Source organism: Trichoplusia ni, chromosome 6 (genome assembly GCF_003590095.1).
Source record: "Trichoplusia ni isolate ovarian cell line Hi5 chromosome 6, tn1, whole genome shotgun sequence".
Lineage (NCBI taxonomy): Eukaryota > Metazoa > Arthropoda > Insecta > Lepidoptera > Noctuidae > Trichoplusia > Trichoplusia ni.
The window spans coordinates 11,841,640-11,860,257 of NC_039483.1; the positions used below are offsets into that span (position 1 = coordinate 11,841,640).

General features: G+C 32.8%; 1 protein-coding gene across 1 annotated transcript; it reads left to right on the forward strand.

The window, feature by feature from the left end:
- Positions 1-8,666: 8,666 nt before the first annotated feature.
- Positions 8,667-18,295, forward strand: LOC113494948 (endocuticle structural glycoprotein ABD-4-like). The gene is made up of 4 exons (XM_026873488.1): positions 8,667-8,930; positions 14,565-14,689; positions 16,306-16,480; positions 18,050-18,295. The coding sequence occupies exons 1-4, from the start codon at positions 8,922-8,924 to the stop codon at positions 18,146-18,148; spliced, it is 408 nt and encodes a 135-aa protein (XP_026729289.1). The 5' UTR covers positions 8,667-8,921; the 3' UTR covers positions 18,149-18,295.
- The last annotated feature ends 323 nt before the right edge of the window (positions 18,296-18,618 follow it).

Genomic DNA, 18,618 nt, shown 5'->3' on the forward strand with positions numbered 1-18,618 from the left:
CAATATAAATAACAGTTTTATATGAGGACAAAAATAGCTCTACATTATTTCATTCAACTTTAGATGCTAGGAGGAAAACTTGATGAAATAAATATGGATCAATTAAAATATACGGTCTGGTACGAGCTTAGGGTTACGTATAAGAGGGCGAAAGAAAAACAAACACAACCATAGCTTTACCTCGATTTTTATTATTTGTTGTTGTAGCGGCAACAGCTATACCCAAACCATGTATGAAAATACTGTCTAGCCATCACAGAACTGAGATACAGCCTGGTAACACACCAACGGACAGTATACAGAACTATAACTAAATATTCTTCCTTCCCCTATGGGTACGGAACCCCACAAGTTTATGACGATCCCATTTGAATATCTAATTAGTTTCTCGTTTTGTTTTACTTTTGTTTAGGTTATTTTTGGGTAATTTGTTCATTTGAACGATATATTATTGATTACTTTATAGCTACTGGATTAATGGGCATGTATTTTTCTCCAGTTGTTTTTTAGATAAGTAGTTGGCAAAAAACGCAGACGTTAATAATAGTCTGATTGACTGATATCAGATCTATCTCGTAGCAATAAATTTATAATATATCTGACATATTGAAATTGACTTGTATTTATTGTTGTTTGATAAAAGAAGAATACAAATTATCTGTTTGTCTCGATTTAACAAATGTGCAATCAAAAAAACGCAACATGAAAAAAATACATTTTATTTTTTAAGAATAACTCGTAAAAATACTTACATCACACTTTGTAATTGAATGTTTTATTCAAAATCTAGTTCATATTTCAAACTATATTTTATACATAGCTACTATTTCTTGTTTAGAAGAAAAGTTATCCAAATTTAAAAAAAAACTTACGTGTCAAGATCAGTCATAAAAATATCGTAAAAAATAATCCAATGGATTTTTAATAAACCTCAATTCACACCTTAGAGGTCATAAAATATTTTGGTTTTTATTTCACGACTTAACATAACAATAATTAAACAGAAGGCTTTAAATTGCGAATGAAATCATTAACGGAATTCTATGGCTAAAGATTTGCGAATCAAGGTTTCTAGCTCATAACGTGACCGTAGACATGTAAGTAATTGTATAGGTAGATAACTGTGGTACAGTGTACGTATGTATATTGTTTAAATTAGCGTGAATACGTCAATCTTCTTTCTGGGTCGACCGTGTTTAGCACTTCTCGAACTGACCAAAACGGACTTATTCGAAACAAAAGCGCATCGCATGTTATGCTTTGGTAGATTATATTATGAAACGCTATAATTTATTTGAAATGTTAGTCTAGGGCATACAGTTCAATTCAGCAATAATAACCGTGGAACCGCTCTGAGGACACGTCGCAGTTGCATCCACGACGGGGCCCGGCGCCACACCACTACCATTAAACAAATGGTTTTGTAGACAAACGTAGTTCAAAGTTCACTTGCACCACACTTCATTTGATTTACTTAAAACGCCAAACACGAATCGCTAATAATACCCACACCATAAAATCGCCGAGAATATAATCCTCGGAACTCTCGAAGGGATACGCGAAAGAAGGTGGTTTCATTCCGGTAATGACGGTATTTATGACCCACTGTTGTAGGGCAACTTCATAAATTATACAATGATCGTAAAATCATCTTCAATCGCAATACCTTAGAGGTCGTGTTTTATGGGAATATAGTCAATATACGTACCTGCCTAATGTCTTTGAAGCTCGATGTAGGTTATACCTACTGTTAATGCTATTAAATATTACATATTATTGCAGCAGTAATCGTTAGCTAGTCATATCAAAATGTCAGTCGACTATTAAACTTTGTTGTTTGAGCCTATTAAATTTTGAGTAACGGAAAAATATCCTCTTGCCTTTGGTTTTCGAAAAAGTGAGGAAACTTATGGGAACCTATACAAATATATCTAGTTATTTTGTTTTCTAATAACTTTGTATTCTTATTTTTGTATTTATTATCCTCATTTATAATAAAACGCGGAATTAAAGGGCTAGTTAAATACAATTTTAAATCAATATTTCTAAACCTGTCACAATTTTGACATAAATATATTTAATAGTCAAGGTGCAGATTTCAGTTAATAAACTTTTTGTTAGGACTAAAGAATAAAAAAAGAATCACGATTAAAACTCTTTTTCTTATGCGCTACCGATTCCTACAGGCGCTAGACATTTAAAGTATTTAAGGCGCGGTTCGAATTCCTAAGACTGGATAACATATAAGTTTGTCACCAAGTGATGTCATTTGTAAAAACTTACTTCAGAAATGTCATAAACTGTGTGTAGTTTGTTACCTACAGACGAAGCATCCGCTTAGGACAGGTTCTCTAAAACTTGGAATATAACGACATTATCTAAATGACATATAACATTAATAAGGAACTGGGGATTAAGCGTATGAAAGATTGAATTTATTGGCTGTAATTCAAAAAGTACTCGAGCGATCCTGTCGCTGTGAACGGCGAGTGGCGACTATACAAAGTTCATTTAATAAGTAGGTATTTTTTGCTGTATGTTAATCGAATGTCTCTTTGATGTCACCCTTGTACTTAATGATGGTTTGATTGAATAAGAGTAGGCGCAGAGTCGTGCTGATAGTGTATGTGATTGCAATTTATAGTTTAATACACATTTGCTAATAATGTTCGAGCATGTAATGTGGCTCGCGTATAAATAACTCAGATCGCGGTTGATTTGTTTATTAATAGAAAAAAAAACTGGCAAAATGTAGCGTCTATATAAGCTTAACAACTTCGTATCAGAAACTCTAATCTGAGATAAGATTAGTGAATTTTAAAAAGATGTCACGTTAAATAAAAATTAGATAAGAAATCGGTGTCCCAGAAATAATAATAAAAATAGAAATTCGACATTTATTTTAAGTTCTTATCAGGTCTTCTCTGCATGTTGGACTAGTGTCTCCTATTTACTTTTCCCGTAAATGAAGAGGTACCAATGAATATAATTATGAATGTGCCCTGACTTATTTTCGCTACGACAGCTGGTGTTGTAACATCTAGTTTGTTGTCAGATGAGTAGAACATAATATAGTGCACAAGTACTGTCCAGACCAAGACTTTCCCTTACGCTCTTAGTCCGACACTACAGGAGAAAGGACAGGCGAAGGATCCACACTTGTACGTGCCTTCCAAAACGCGAAAGCTCAGATATTATTTACTATAGACACAACATTCCAAAAGTCAGTGCGTGACTCGGGATCGAACTCGAGACCTTTGTCTTGCCAGTCCTGCGATCTTACCACTAGCCTATCACAGCTGCAATTTAAACTAAGAATAGATACTTGTATACCACCGTATACTAATATTAATAGTCATTACGTTAATACATGTGTCAAGATCTGTCATGTCTTTCATTGTCTTGTCTTTTTTACTTCGTTAGAAAATGATTTGTTTCTAAGTTGCATTGTAAGAATAAGTCGTGTTCTAATTACAACAATCTCGATGAAAGCAATAATCGTGTTCGCAACATTCTTACTTCCATACTTAAAAAACAAGAATTTTGTTACAAAGATACCATTGTTACGGTTTTTATTGGAATCTGTCGGGTTTCAACGTAACTCCAAAATTGACGAGCGGTGGTTGTTAATTTCATTTATATATTATGCCTTCTGTTCTTTATAAGGGAAAAGGTATTTTTTGAAATGAGATTTTTTTCAACTGCCATAGAAATCACACTGCACATCATAATGTAACATGTTATAACATTACTACTACTCTTAACATTTTACGGACAATTTAGCAGAAAGTTTGAATCGTGTTAGCTTCTAGTTTGTGCATCAACTATTATGAAATTACAAGCCGAAAAGTTTAACATATGTATAATTAAAATTAAAATTAAAATTAATAAAAATAATATGAATTTATTACTCAAGGCCACTTTTAAATAAACGAAAAAATGATTTAACATCTACATCTGAATCCAAGGTTGAAAATTTTGGTTTTTTACCCACCTGAGTGCAATTCTTTGCATGTTATACTGTTCGTTTCGACACTCGGAGACTTTTTAATGGCCTGTGTGCTGGTGGGAGCGTGCGACACTGCCACTGCCGAAACATAAGGTGTGAGAAACTGTCCCACACAAATGATCCTTCTAATCGCCCATCTACTAAAGTAATGAGATTAACCTCCACCGGAATTCGCATACACGCTTACTATAATTGGCTTTTGTGCACGAAAACAATACTATAATAGTTTTATTGTTTTAATTTGGTCCGATGACCTGTTAATTTAATTCACAAGTCTTAAGCGGACTTTTATCATTAAGACATTAGTATGTGGGGCTATAATTAGCAGTGTTATGCTACTTTATTCACATAAGTATCATACAAATTGTGTTGAATTATCTAGTTATTAAGATGATTATATTTATAATCAAAGGGTTAATCAGCGAGAAGTTTGTTTCTTATTTTAAATATATTGAAGTATTGAACAATAGCAAGTTGTGTAGGAACATCTTTATATAAATATTGGTTCCCGCTGTAGCAACATTGAGAGTGGGCATGCCACAATAGTTCAGCTGGATAGGATTTGAACTCCCGACCCCTCGCCGCTTACTTGTTTTGCTATTGCCGCCTTTTAAGTCCTGTACTTATTTGATATTCAAGATAAAGTAACAAAAACATAACCCTACCTTTCTACCATAATAACCTCTAAGAGATATATTGACGAAGATAATATAAGATTGTAATGGGTATGCTCACTGCGACAGATGACTAGTTTGAAGCTGAACCAACTCCTCTAGCAAAACAAATTTTGAAGATCTTTAGCATTCATAAAAATAATAAGGTATGTACTGTATGTAGTCAAAGGTATAGAGGTGACAGACCACACATCACACACGTAATTTCAATACATCTAGCCATTTTCTAATAGTTCTGATAATTATTGAAGAGCTTGGGCTTAAGGAGCTGGTGGACTTATAATCATGATTTTCTGAATTTTCATTCATCATTCATGAATCTATACTAATATATAAAGCTGAAGCGCTAATCTCAAGAACTACTGGTTCAAATTGAAAAAATCTTTTTGTGTTAAATAGGTCATTGAGGAAGGTTTTATTCTATATAACATCACGCTGCAACTGATAGGTGCGAAGATACAGTGGAAAATGTGGCAAAAACGGGGAGAAATATTCATCTTCGAGGGCTTCCGTTCAATAATTCTTAACTTATAACTTCTAACCACGTGGACGCAGTCGGGGGCAACAGCTAGTGTATTTATAAATGTGCGGTACGGTTACTGTATCATTGTTTCCAGGTACAATACTCCGATCTATTTCATGTCAGGGGCAATTTAAATACGTAATACGTAGGGTCATATTATACCTGATAGGTCCGACGAGTTTATTATTATTATTTCAACGTTGTTATAGTAATCGATAGTTTGAAAGGAATTTTAAATATGTTCACATTGAAAAAGCCTAATAGGACCTAATCGCGTTAACCTCGAAATTGTTTAGTGGATAATGATTGATGATGTTTATAAGAATTTTATTTGCTTTACAAAATTTATTGAAAGATTTTGATGTGTCTAAAATTTACCATTAAAGGAGTTAAAATTATTTATTTATATTTTGTCTACGGCTTCGCCCGCATAGGATTCAATTAGTCAATTACCACGTCAACCTTTTTTAGGGATTAAAGCAAGGAGCAGGTTCGTGAATCTCCAAAAAAGGTTTAGAACATCAAGAACAGTACAGTATAAATAATTTCATACTCTACAATTAACCAAGTTTCATAAAAAGTGAAATAAACAAAGTTGCCTATGAATTCCAATCACCAGTGACAAAAACAACAATTAACAAGTCTTAAAACGAAGTATCAATTGAAACAGTAGGTAATGTACAATCTCTTACAGCCTTAACTACGTTGACACTATCTGGATTTCATTTCAAATCACTTAATAAGCTTGTTACTGCAACATTAATGAACATGTTTTGTACTTCAGAAGTGTTAAAGTTATGTAATGAACTTCTTCTTTAACACGTGACCATATACGTGAAGGTTAAGGAAACTTATTATACCTACTTATTTCAAAAAATAAACTAAATATCATATATGCATTCAGCACAATACCGTGTTTACCATACAGCTAACTGAGAAAGCTCAAATAATGTGGCCAGACATATTGAAAAGAATATTATTGACCTTTTGACTCCTACTCTCTTCTACTATTTTTACTCCTTCTATAAATTTAACAATGGATTTTTTTCAAAATTTTTGTAGGACAAAAGGGACAAGCACGAACATTTCTTGAGGCTCCTGACTTGACTAGTATGAACACAAAAAGTCACTCATCCTCATTCCGACCGCGGCGAGCGCTGTGTAACCTTTCTGTTAGGTTAAATTATATGGCATACACTTCGCCACGAGCCCCTCCCAAATTCAGATAAGTATACGACCTGTTTAAGCATCTTAAATTAGCATTTGTCACTATAACAAAGCTGTAAAATGACTATAAAAAGCTCATGAAAGTTGAACCTAATATTAATGACACGGAAATAGACATGTATCAGAATATTATGTGTTTCATAATGTCTATGTATTATGTAGCCGTATCGAGAGATAACCATTTAATTGTGTTTTGTAATAACACAATTCATGAATCAGATCTAAATTGTTATAATAATGTTAAGTTATGGATAGTTAATTCAAGTAATGGATAAAAAATGATCCCGATTTCAGTCAGACAACTTAAAATGCGTGCTCTAATTTATTTGCTAATGAAAGCCACAAAGCTTTCATTTGCAAATAAATTAATGACTGAAATATATTGTAAGAGAACCTGCTGGCGATCTTTAGGCAACCCAACTTATGCATTAGCCGCAGGTAAATGCGTAAATGTTGGCGAATAACGATCAAATGTCTTTGCATATTATTTAGTTAACGTATGTATGTGTGTTGGTGTGTCAAAGTAGTTAATAAGTTCCAAGTTGGAATAAAATTGTAAAATGCCAAGCGCAGTGGCATCTTCGCGGCGCAATTTGCAATGCATTTGACATAAAGCGTGCGTACCATTTAAGTGTCGGGTTGGCCGTCGTTTTACGAGGCTCATGATAGTTATTCTATTGTACGTGAACGAGATAATGTTACAAGGGGACGGACTTTAGGTGACACGCGTCATGTTATAAACGCATAGTTATAATTAGAGACCCACTTAAAATTATGAGTATTACAGCCAAATAATGAAGCGTCGGCCTGTTTGCTGTTAAATACCATAGTAAAACTACACATTATGTACGTGTCTTTGAAAGTTATCTGTTTCAGTTTTTAGTAGATTTTTGGGGTTTAGGGCAAGGGTAGTTCAGAACTTCTTCTCAGTAGTTTTAACCGGTCAAAGTCCGGCCATAGGAGGTAGCACGAGGATTTTCCTGTTCAAAAAAGATTTTATAAAGGCTCATCTAAACAAAGCATCTCTGAAAGCTATATGTAATAATGGTTTTGGCTTTTAACTAATTAAATAATAGAGAAGAAGTGTGTCAAATATTTAATGATATCAAATCAATCCTTACCAATTTTATTGTCCGTTAAGTACACCTTGTAAAATTTAATAGCTTAGAATTTAATGTTTTATTGCACCAATATAACTATAAAATTAAGTAAAGCCCTTTGTAAATAGCCGATAAAATATTGATATGCTCTTCGATGAACTTTAAACAATAAAATCAATGCCACTCAATAATTTATAGCTTATTTAAACAATAAAGACTAGCGAACCGTAAAAATCAAATTTATAATGACACTTTAAAAATAAAAATGTTACAGCGTCACCAAAATTGAGCAAACAACGTCAACATTGAATAAACGCCAGGAGACTCAGCGGGTGGCTTCAAACTCTATTATTTAAGATTTTTAATAACCCGTTATTATACATTAAAACATAACCACTGATTTTTTTATTATAATGCATATTATTAAGTCTTTAAAATTAGCCTTTAATGGCAATTAAGATGAGCAAGCATGTGTTAATTTATTAATTACGGCACCATTTGAAGATAGTATCAATTTCCTATTTTTAACAATATTTTTACTGAATTATGTTTATTTTTTTAACAATGCATAAATTAAAATACGATATTGAAACTTCGTCCAATTATATCATTTGGTAAAGAAACTGTTTAGTGAAGAAACTTGGACATTCAGTTTATCTACTTCTTGCTAAAGATGAAAGTATATTACATCTTAAACATCTCCTGTTTTTTCATTTCTTTAACACTTTACAGAAGCATCCAACTGATGGCGGTTATCTTTGGAGTGTAAAGGGCAAATGTGAAAAGGGCGTGTATTAGGCTATTGCCACTTTCGCACTATGGAGATCGTGTGTAGCAGAACTATATTGAAAACGAGTTTATTACTCATTAGATTGATCAGAGTCGAGGATTAAGAATTATCATCGTTTTGTTTAGCTTTATTTAGCTAAATTTCTTTACCAAAATAAACGAGGACCTTGATCTTCAAAATCATTATTTCCTTTATTTTGATGAAATATGACAATATCTCTATAAAGTAATAACGCCTATGGTGATTTAAAGGAACATGGTTTGATTGATCTAAATAAAATTCACCTTTCCAGGAAACGGGACCAACTGGTCATGCAAAAAACTTAAATAAATGTCCTTTAACATTTTAAAGTTCACTTCAACCATAATTGTTAACTATAAGTTATTTTAGTAATAAAATTGAAAGGTCCAAGTACAGCCCTGTACTGTGCAGCCAGTGCAGGCTCCCCCGGCCGCGTGCAATGGCTAGACAAATCTGCGTCTCTATAAAAGGGACAGGTGATTAGACGAGTAAGTACAATCGGGCGCACACGCCGCCTACCGACACATGGGATATTATCACAGTTGCTTATCCTGAATTATCAAGTGTTACCTACAAAATGAAAATGGTGAGTTTATATCTAACTAGTATTTTGTTTTTACTGAAACTTATATAAACCTGTAATTTTTTTTTTACTAAATTTTAATAGTAGTCCTTGTTTTTTTACTGAAACTTAAATAAGTTTGTATTTTTTTTTTCCAAATTTTAATAGTGTTCCTATAGGTCATGGTTTTCCTTGCACCTAGAATTCCTATATGTGTGCTATTTTGAGTAACTTTAGTTTTAACTTTTAGTTATAATTATGCCAAATATTGCATTTAGGAGTTAAGGTACATAAATTTTGAAACTTAAAATTTCTCTAAGTTCAGTTAAGGGATGCAGTAGAATAAGCACCTAGACATTATATGGTTTTTTATAATTATATATATAATTGCTACAAGATAAGATTTTTAACTACATACGTTTGGTATTTACTGAAGTAATTCAAGTTATCCACTTTATTTTAGCGTTTAACTTTTTATGTACATCGTAATATGTTAATCACATGTGCAGGGTATTTACAAGGGCTGCTTAGCAATAACCAAATGGTATCTTCTCATATTTGTAAAGCGTGTAGACGTATGTCGTAGGTCTTATAAGCTCTTCTTATAAACCTCTCTATCAATCTTGGGCAATTCAGCTTTTTATGAAGCCGGTAAGTGCTAGAATCAATTTAGCCTATCCTTAAACGGACGTAAATTATTCTCTCAATAATAACCCATGCTGGGATGTGAACTCCTGACCCCCGCTGTGTAGGATGTTGCATCTTAACATTTAAAGCAGAAGGGCATCTTCGCCTTGATAAATACTTGTTTTTTTTTCATTTGAATATTATAATAATTTCAATAAATCATTATTTCCTTATTTCGGTGACTTAAATACGATTATTTATTAATAATAGGCCCATTAATCTTGATTGTTCTTCCGCTAAATATTTAGCGTTATATTGTCACAGATTTATTTCAATTTTATTTGAAAATAATAAATCGGTTTCTAGTAGAATCGGCAATGTTCTTACTACTAAAATTTAACTCCTTTTACAACTCAGCTGATCTTAACCCTTGCTAGTTAAATCTTGAATACATTTCAGATATACCTACAGTATCATCTCTAAATGAAAATGACAAAATAAAGATAGGCCTTTTATTATACATAAGCTATCCACCTATAAATATTGATAGTCAAACGCCTACGTAGACATTTCGAACTGCTCAAAGTGAACAAGGCTATCAATAAGTACTTAAATCAGAGATTTATAGGGAGACAACGTACAATAACTCCTTTAGATGAGTATAAGCAATATGTGGCCAGCCCAGCTATAAACTTAATACCTACCCTTATATCAAGAACGAATACAAATGAAGTATAGATGTAATATTTAAACGGTTCTGATCAAAGCTTTAGCGTGTTATTACACCCAGGTCAAGATACGAACTTTGACTCTACCTAAAAACCAAATTAATTATAGTATTTCTTACCAAAAGACCAATGACATAGTAAGATAGATACTAAATATCTGTGATTAGCATAATTTAGACTTGAAGCCGCCAGATACATGGGATTGCTTGCTAAACTCAGGCAATTAGGCAAATTATTCCTGTTCAAAAGTTGTTTGACCGCTTAATTAGTATCAAGACATCTTTTAGCCTTTATCTCGGTAAGGACGTGACCAAAGTGGGTGCATAGGGCATAGGTTCACTGACTACTTATGCAATGCGCCGTGCATTTATTGCACCCACAATACATTACCTTTGCCGACAACTGCGCTGCTAAATTTATTAACGTAACTGGTTTTACTGTCAATTATTGTCTTGCTTTAAATTAGTCTTTGAAGTCGTAAAGGTGCACATACATAGAACAATTAGTAACGCGATAACTGTAGACTGAAAATTGCAAAAATCTGAAAAGGTTGATAGTGAGCGGAGACATACAAACCTTTTAATGGAAAATATCAATTACGTAGATATCACTAGTTAATTTAATGTGAAAATAAAAATTATGAATAGAATAAATTAACATTTGTCAAGCCATTCTTAGCCATTATAAGAAAAGTATCTGACAGATCGTTCATAGATAATCAGTATTATTAATTTATAAATAACAGTAGATATTTAAATTTAATTACCCACATAGATTAAGTTCAGACAAGGTCATTTGTTCGGTTCACGCTATATTTTAAAATTTAATATCTTTATTTGCACGGCTGAGTTGTCATCGGATTTTTTCTCGTACTGTAATTTAAATTAATATTGGTGTCAAAAATGTTCTGATAATAAAAGAAAAAGGTGATTTAGTTGAAAGATGAATAAGTTCAGATGAAAGGTTGTTGACTTTTAAATAATTGCTTATTTTATTAATGTTAAGAGTTGCAGCTTAATTAACAATTTACTTGTACATTATAAATTGTTTTGAATATTTTTAAATATTTAGTAAACAAATCATTCCCAGAATTTAAGTATTAGTAAGAGTCATGGGTACAGATTTTATAGGTGCAAAATGATTAAGTAACACTCAATTACGTAATAATATTAAGTAAATACATAACATAAAAAAAAATGTTGTAGTCTGCTAAGCAAAATCTGAAATGATAACTATACTTTTATTTCCATTCTAACAATCAAAGTAGTGAAACAAAAACGAAAAAATATTCAAATCCGTCCCTGGATTTCTTTGGAGGCGTGCGAGCGGTTAATTAGGTGCACACCTTTTGTTTTTGCACGCAGTACATTGTGTTTTCGAGGCAACTCTCGAATTCTACGACATATTCCCACAACTCAATACACTTGCAAAATAGCAATGCCGAAATCTGCATACTGACAGCATCCATGGTACAGGTATTTAGGCGGCGCTAATAATAGTTTGTGGGTGAGACACGGTGACATGGAAATCTTTTGTGCGTGGTAGCTTGTGTGTGGCCGGCTTTTGCATTAACGTTATAATAATAATGTATTTATTATGTTTTGATGTTTTAATTCAATTGCTTTTTAAATTCCACCGTTTCATACGTTACGTAATGGGTAAATATGCTGTTTATTACAGTATTTGTCCACAAAACGAAACTAAGTGAAATTACAATGAAAAATTAACTTGTAGTCTTTCTTGATAAAAGTAGTAATTTTAATGATGACCTGGGCTTTACTGTTGGATCAAAAAGTACAAAATTGATTAAACTTCAGATTCTAAACGCATATTTACCAATCACAATCGTCATCGGTGCATGAAACTTAATAGATTAGGATTTTGAAAACGATTTAATTATGTATTTTAAAATATATGATCTTTTACATGCAAAACACTTGAAAAGCCTTAGGATGGACTAAATTAATTCTTATTTTACAAGTTCTTTAGGCATTTGTTACAGTTCCGATATTATTTTGTCTAGTTCCCGACATATGCAATAAAATATAATATATCATGTCAACGTCAATTAGTTGGGTTTCATGTGACGATATAACTTACCTACTAACAAGGCGACGTTAATGGTGCGTGAAGCGTATCAACCTTCGTAACACTAGCTCACAGGTAATCCACACGCAACGGTTAAGTAACAATGACGGACATTGATTTTGGTACTGATCGTTCTTTGAAAGAGGCCATCTTGAAATGTCCACTTTTGATGTTAAAATTAAGTTGGACTGTGTTCAAACTATTTGGAAGGTTTACTTTTTAAGGAGCAAGAAAAGGATAATTTGGCACATTACCAAGGAAAAAGGAAAATGCTTTTTTAATATTTTTAGGACTCAGATTTGTTTCCTAAATAGAGAAATATAAGTTAAATAAGAAGAGAATTTAACTCATAGCTTTACATATATGCAGGCATTTTTTCTAAGCCTTAATTTACCAAGCAATGTGATACGTTTTGATTTAAATCAAAGGCAAAGCTACAAAATCCTTATAAATCTTTATCGAAACCGGTCTAATTAATTACTTCAGGTAATTAAACACAAGCTGCGCTTACAAAATTTATCATGTCGGTCCGATTTAAAACTGTAAAAATTTACATATCTAATAAAATTTTTGATGATTTTTTACATAATAGACGTTTTATTTTGACATCGGTCAAGAGGTAAAACTGTTTAAAATAAGTTAATTAATTGTTATTAATCAAAATTCAATATTTGTGCATTGACATGCCAATTGATTTAAGATATTTATTTGACCTTTTAGCCTGGTTATCAAATTCAAGTCTGGTTTCTTGCTAACCGAGTGGGAGAGACCTGGAATCCCAGAGACCAGGGATTCAACGTACGGGAGGATTGAACAAGTAGTGTTAACGGTATATAGATAATGTAGCCCAACACGCATCCCATCCGTTCCAATACAAGATACTGTGAAACGATGTTCTAGCAAAACATCATGTTTCGGGAAGCTGTATACCTACTACACCCGGTCAGCTGTGAAACAAGCCTTGTAACTGTGTGCGAATATCTATTTTTCTATACTTACCTATGTTACAAGGAATTTTTGATAATAACTTTCATTTGTTGTTTACTCTCACGTACATATTTATCGGGATAGCCCTACTAATTTCGGATCTAAACGGAATCCTTAATCATGAGCTGTCGGGGGGCGAGTCGAAAGCGTTCGAGAGTAAACAGTTATCAAATAAACAATTATAAGAATAGTTTGATTTTTTTGTTGGTGATGAATATTCTCTCTAACTAATAAATCTATTTAAAAATTTAAGGTATTATGGTAAATTCCCTTTGTATTTCCAAATAACGAATTATCTCAACCATTTTAATGTATTATTTTAACTATCACGTTATGATTAGTAGTTCTGTTCTTATAGTGGAAGTGCTTACTATATGGTGTGTTATTTAATATCCATTATTATTTCTGCGAGGTGCGTGTGTCATTTGCGTGATGAGATCATGAAGGCTATGTGCCAGTGACATCGACTGAGATTCTAAGTTAATTGTATTCATTCCTTCATAAATACAATTAGCAGGTGTATTTACATTACTTACATGTTTATTGCTTGTACTTTTGACCTGAAAAAACATAGCAGATGATGGTTTGCGAATTACGAATGAAGGTTGTAATCGACTATAAATAATATTGCACAGATCTGAAAACTTGATTTGTAATAAAGTATGCATCAATAATATTTTATACATATCACACATTTTTTAATTACTGACATTTAAATTTTAGATGTTGTCAGTCTTACCGCTAAATTACAAGCCAGAGCCAATCTAATAGCGCATACAATAAATTATTTAATTAAAATAATATTCATCTTACCCATATCTTTTTTCATTAGCACAAGTTGTTGTTCGGCTATAAATCTTAGTACGAAGACGAACTATAGACTAATAAGGTCTTATGCGTTGACGTCCTTGTGCCTCTAGGCCGACATATAAATTTAATAACCTCGTTGCATCTTTTGATTATTGACATTTTACAACATGTGTCCAAGTAAATTATAGCTTGTTTATTACAAAACTGAGCAGCTAAGAAGGAAAATTGCGATAGAAGTGCCTGTTAATTTTCTTAGAGCTGCTCTTTTATATTTGAATTTGGTTTTCACATTGAGCAGGCGTTATAAATTACCAATACTAACGTTGACTACCCAAAAGGGTGTCCTTACAGTGACTTGATATATTTTTTTAAATGTTTTTATTTCACTTGCAATCAGGTCAATATGTTAATGTTTCAGAGGGTGTTAGTACTGTTGGGAGTGGTGGCTGTAGCATTATCAGCGCCACAACAGCCTGGTGAAAAAGTCATAGCAATCATCGCACAAGATTTCGACCAGCAACCGGATGGATCCTACCGATACAGGTAATTATAACCCGTCTAACTTAAAAAATACAATTTCGTTTTCTTAGATTGAAAAATACAGTCCTTTTGATGCAGTCGGATAAAAAGAGTATTTACTAGATACTTTTAAGCGGCCGTTAACTTAGTAGGTGCGATATTCAGATTTTACGCCACCTTTTAACAGGCGATTTTTTGTTCTGAAACCGATCTTCATAATTATAAAACACTAAACCTGCCTAGTATGTGTAGTATTGCTTAATTCAAGATCTTAAATTACAGTTATGTCGTCTTGTTTGTGGCACTAGAGAGAACGATATGGCCCGAATTAATCTAATTATAACAATTGAATAAGCAAACATATATCAAGAAGAATATATTGACGTTTTATGTTACGAAGCAAATATTTGACATTGGCACCAACAATACCCAGTCTTTAGGTGTTAATCTGTAATATGAATATTTTTATGCAAAATATTGTGTCTATAGAGTGCGCAAGGTCCCGTTTGCCAAAACCTTTGCTATGTTTACTACGTTACCAATTTTAGGCCTATAGAATGCAATTTTAAGGTTTAATTTGTTTTATATAGTCTAAATAAATTACTTTGAAAATAATTGATGATACCATAAAACTTAAGGTAATTAAAGTTCAAAATTATAAATGAGTAAATAAGTAGCCGTCAATTGATATTGTTAACAAATTTAGGTAAATTAATTGTTAAAAATCTTCATTTGTTGACATTTTATTAATTGTTCAAATTTAACAGTGCTCTTTAAAATTACGTCTAAATAATATAATTAAATGAACACGAACACAGTTGATAATTAAGAATACAGTATTACATATTTACGTCAAATTCAAAGGCATATTACATTAGCAAGTTTGTTATTGATTTGACCGCCTATAGGTCAGCCGCAAATAAAGGTCAAGAACTAAAAATAATTATGTGAGAAACATTTATCAAATACAGCTACACCTTAAATAGAATGTGTTATGTCATGTTTACGTATTGGAAACTTAGGTCTTCTTTCTTTATACTGTACTATTAAAACGAAGTACATATTGATAAATATTGCAATGAAAATCTTATATTTACTTTCGGTATAACAATAATTCTTTTATTTAATAAACCTTTGACGAAGCCTATCCAACCTACATAATATCTGAAACATCATGTTATCTTTAGATACGTGCATTTAATAATATAAGGGAATGCATTCAGTGACCTTCAATTAAAACTGCAATTAAAATTCTTCTCGTACACATCTTCAAAACAAAATCATGGAAGAAGTTCCATGTTTTTGTGTAAACTTTTTTATTTGAAATGCACTTGATTCCGGTATTTTTGGATTTATATATTATGTATTTTTTGACAAATTGTTGTATTGTTAAATTAAATCCCTCTGCGTTTTAGCCCTCGTTTAATGTTACAGTCATTTCTTTAACTTAACGCCATTATTATAAGAATACCCAGCCGTCATGTGCAATAATTGCAAATATTTTTACTAACGGGTTCATATTTTAAATTTATGCGTCAAATTCGTCTCTTGCAAATAGCATCTGGCAATTAGATAATCCACAATTGGGTCTCTATTCGTTAGTAATTCTGTATAATCAATTTGTATCTTTTGTTGTCCAGCTACGAGACCGAGAATGGCATCAAAGCTGAGGAAACGGGCTCAATAAAGAAGGCCAGTAGTCCTGAAGCGAGTGACGTCATCGTAGCGCAGGGCGGGTTCAGCTACACGGCGCCAGATGGCACTGTTATCAACCTGAATTACATCGCCGATGACGACAACGGTTTCAAACCTGAGGTAAACATTTTTTCATTTAGTTACTAAGTAAGTACATATCTGCACTTTTACTCAAGTAGGTTCTATAGTACAGGAGTCCAGGAGTCTTACATGGATTATAGCTGTGTGTCTCTTCCACAACTGCCGCTGTTTTAGCTTAAAGGGTGGCAATAGGCTCCCTAGAAGGTTAATAGGTATTTTCATTAATCAACTTTATGGTACACTGATTCATCTGAATTGTAGGATCTTGGTATTCGAAACCAAGTTGCCAGTATATGCCAGGTTGTCGCCGTCGACGGACACGTCTAGGAGGACATCATCATCTGAATTATAGCAATGTTGGGAATTGTTGGAATAAGATCAATAAATTAACAATAAGCTTAACAATCTACAAGTATAGTCTTAATATTTGTTTCTTACTACAAGTTGCATTGAATTCGGTTTCGAATAATTTTCTTTATAGGATCCTGCATACTTTGTGATGTTCGGTCCGCGACGCAGGTCACAGGTTAAATATTTTAATTGGATGATTCTGCTCAGCCTTGATACAAGTAAAGACGTTTCTGAGCTTGAAATAAACGCATTTTATTACATGTTAATATTAACGTTAGCGAGCTCCTCCGTGTTTCGGAAGGCACGTTAAATTGTATGTCCCGGCTGTTATTCCTGCATCTTTGACAGTCGTTACAGGTAGTCAGAAGTTTGAAAAAGTCTGACAGCCAGTCTAACCAAGGGGTGTCGTGTTGCCCAGGTAACTGGGTTGAGGAGGTCAGACAGGCAGTCGCTTCTTGTAAAACACAGGTACTCAGCTGAAACCGGTTGGACTGGTAGCCGACCCCAACATAGTTGGGAAAAGGCTAGGCCGATGATGATTTATATAATACAGCAGTAACAAATTGGAAGACCGTACCTGAACAAAGGGTTGGTACTTTTAATGAAATAGAAATGAAGATATTTAATACAAACTTCCACTTATTTCGATTTGAAAATACAAACCAAGTGTAAATTATGTGTTTTTCTTAGGTGAGGAATAAAATTATTCATAAGAATAGGTTGGGATTCATTTAACCTTTGTTTTTTTGTGTTAATTCGGTCATCGCTTTAAAATAGCCTACGAATACATGTCATACGGGTGATGTCATTAAGATAATATTATTATCTACCTATTATAAATTTTTGTTTTAATTCTCTTAGTGCCATATATTAACTTATAAATCTTGAAGATATACCCAACTTAACAGAGGTGCAAATGTAGAAAAATTGATTAAGTTGTTACATTTATTTAAAATTGATACAAAACGTGAAGATATCTTAAAAAAAAAATTTAGACAGATTCCCCAACATTTATAATTGTGCAATCATGGGTTCGGAAAGTAATTCATTAAGGCTTAGAATATGTGGTTCTTATAATTATAACTAATCACAATTTCCTCTTTGCTGTGGAGTTACTGTTAGATCACTTAGAAAGCGATGAAATGTCGGCGAAACAGAACGCTGTAAAATATAATTTTGACATCAGAAGTACTACTTAGTAACCTATGAAATGGTGAATTTTAATTTGATTTTCATTGTTTGTTGTTTATGTTTCAGGGCGCACATCTGCCGACTCCTCCTCCGATCCCGCCAGCAATCCAGAAGGCTTTGGATTACCTAGCGACCCTCCCCCCTCCGCCCCCATCCAGAACCTAATAACTTGAGACGAGCCCGACGACCTGATCATCTGAACATCCAACGTACCTGTTACCCTACGAATACTCCATGCTATTCCGAAAACAGAATTTAATCATGCTCCAAATACGAAAATAAAGTATCTGAACCAAAAAGTATTTACTCGAATACTTGTTTTTAAATCATCTAGAACTTCTTTATAGTAAAGGAGATCTTGTTATGCATCCTGCAATACTAGTCTCTTTTAGATAAGGAAGCGTCAATTAAATATCATGAGCATGTTTAAATTCTGTTTACGAAACAGCAACTAATTACATTAAACCAATATAATATATTAAGCAAAGAAAAATATATAAAAAAGAATGTACAATGACTGAACTGTGATAGAAATGATTGAACAATGTAAAATGTTTGTATATTTATTAAAATAAAAGCAAAATCAGTGCCAAAGATGCATTGCAAAATGTAATTTGTATTTTTTCTATAAAAAC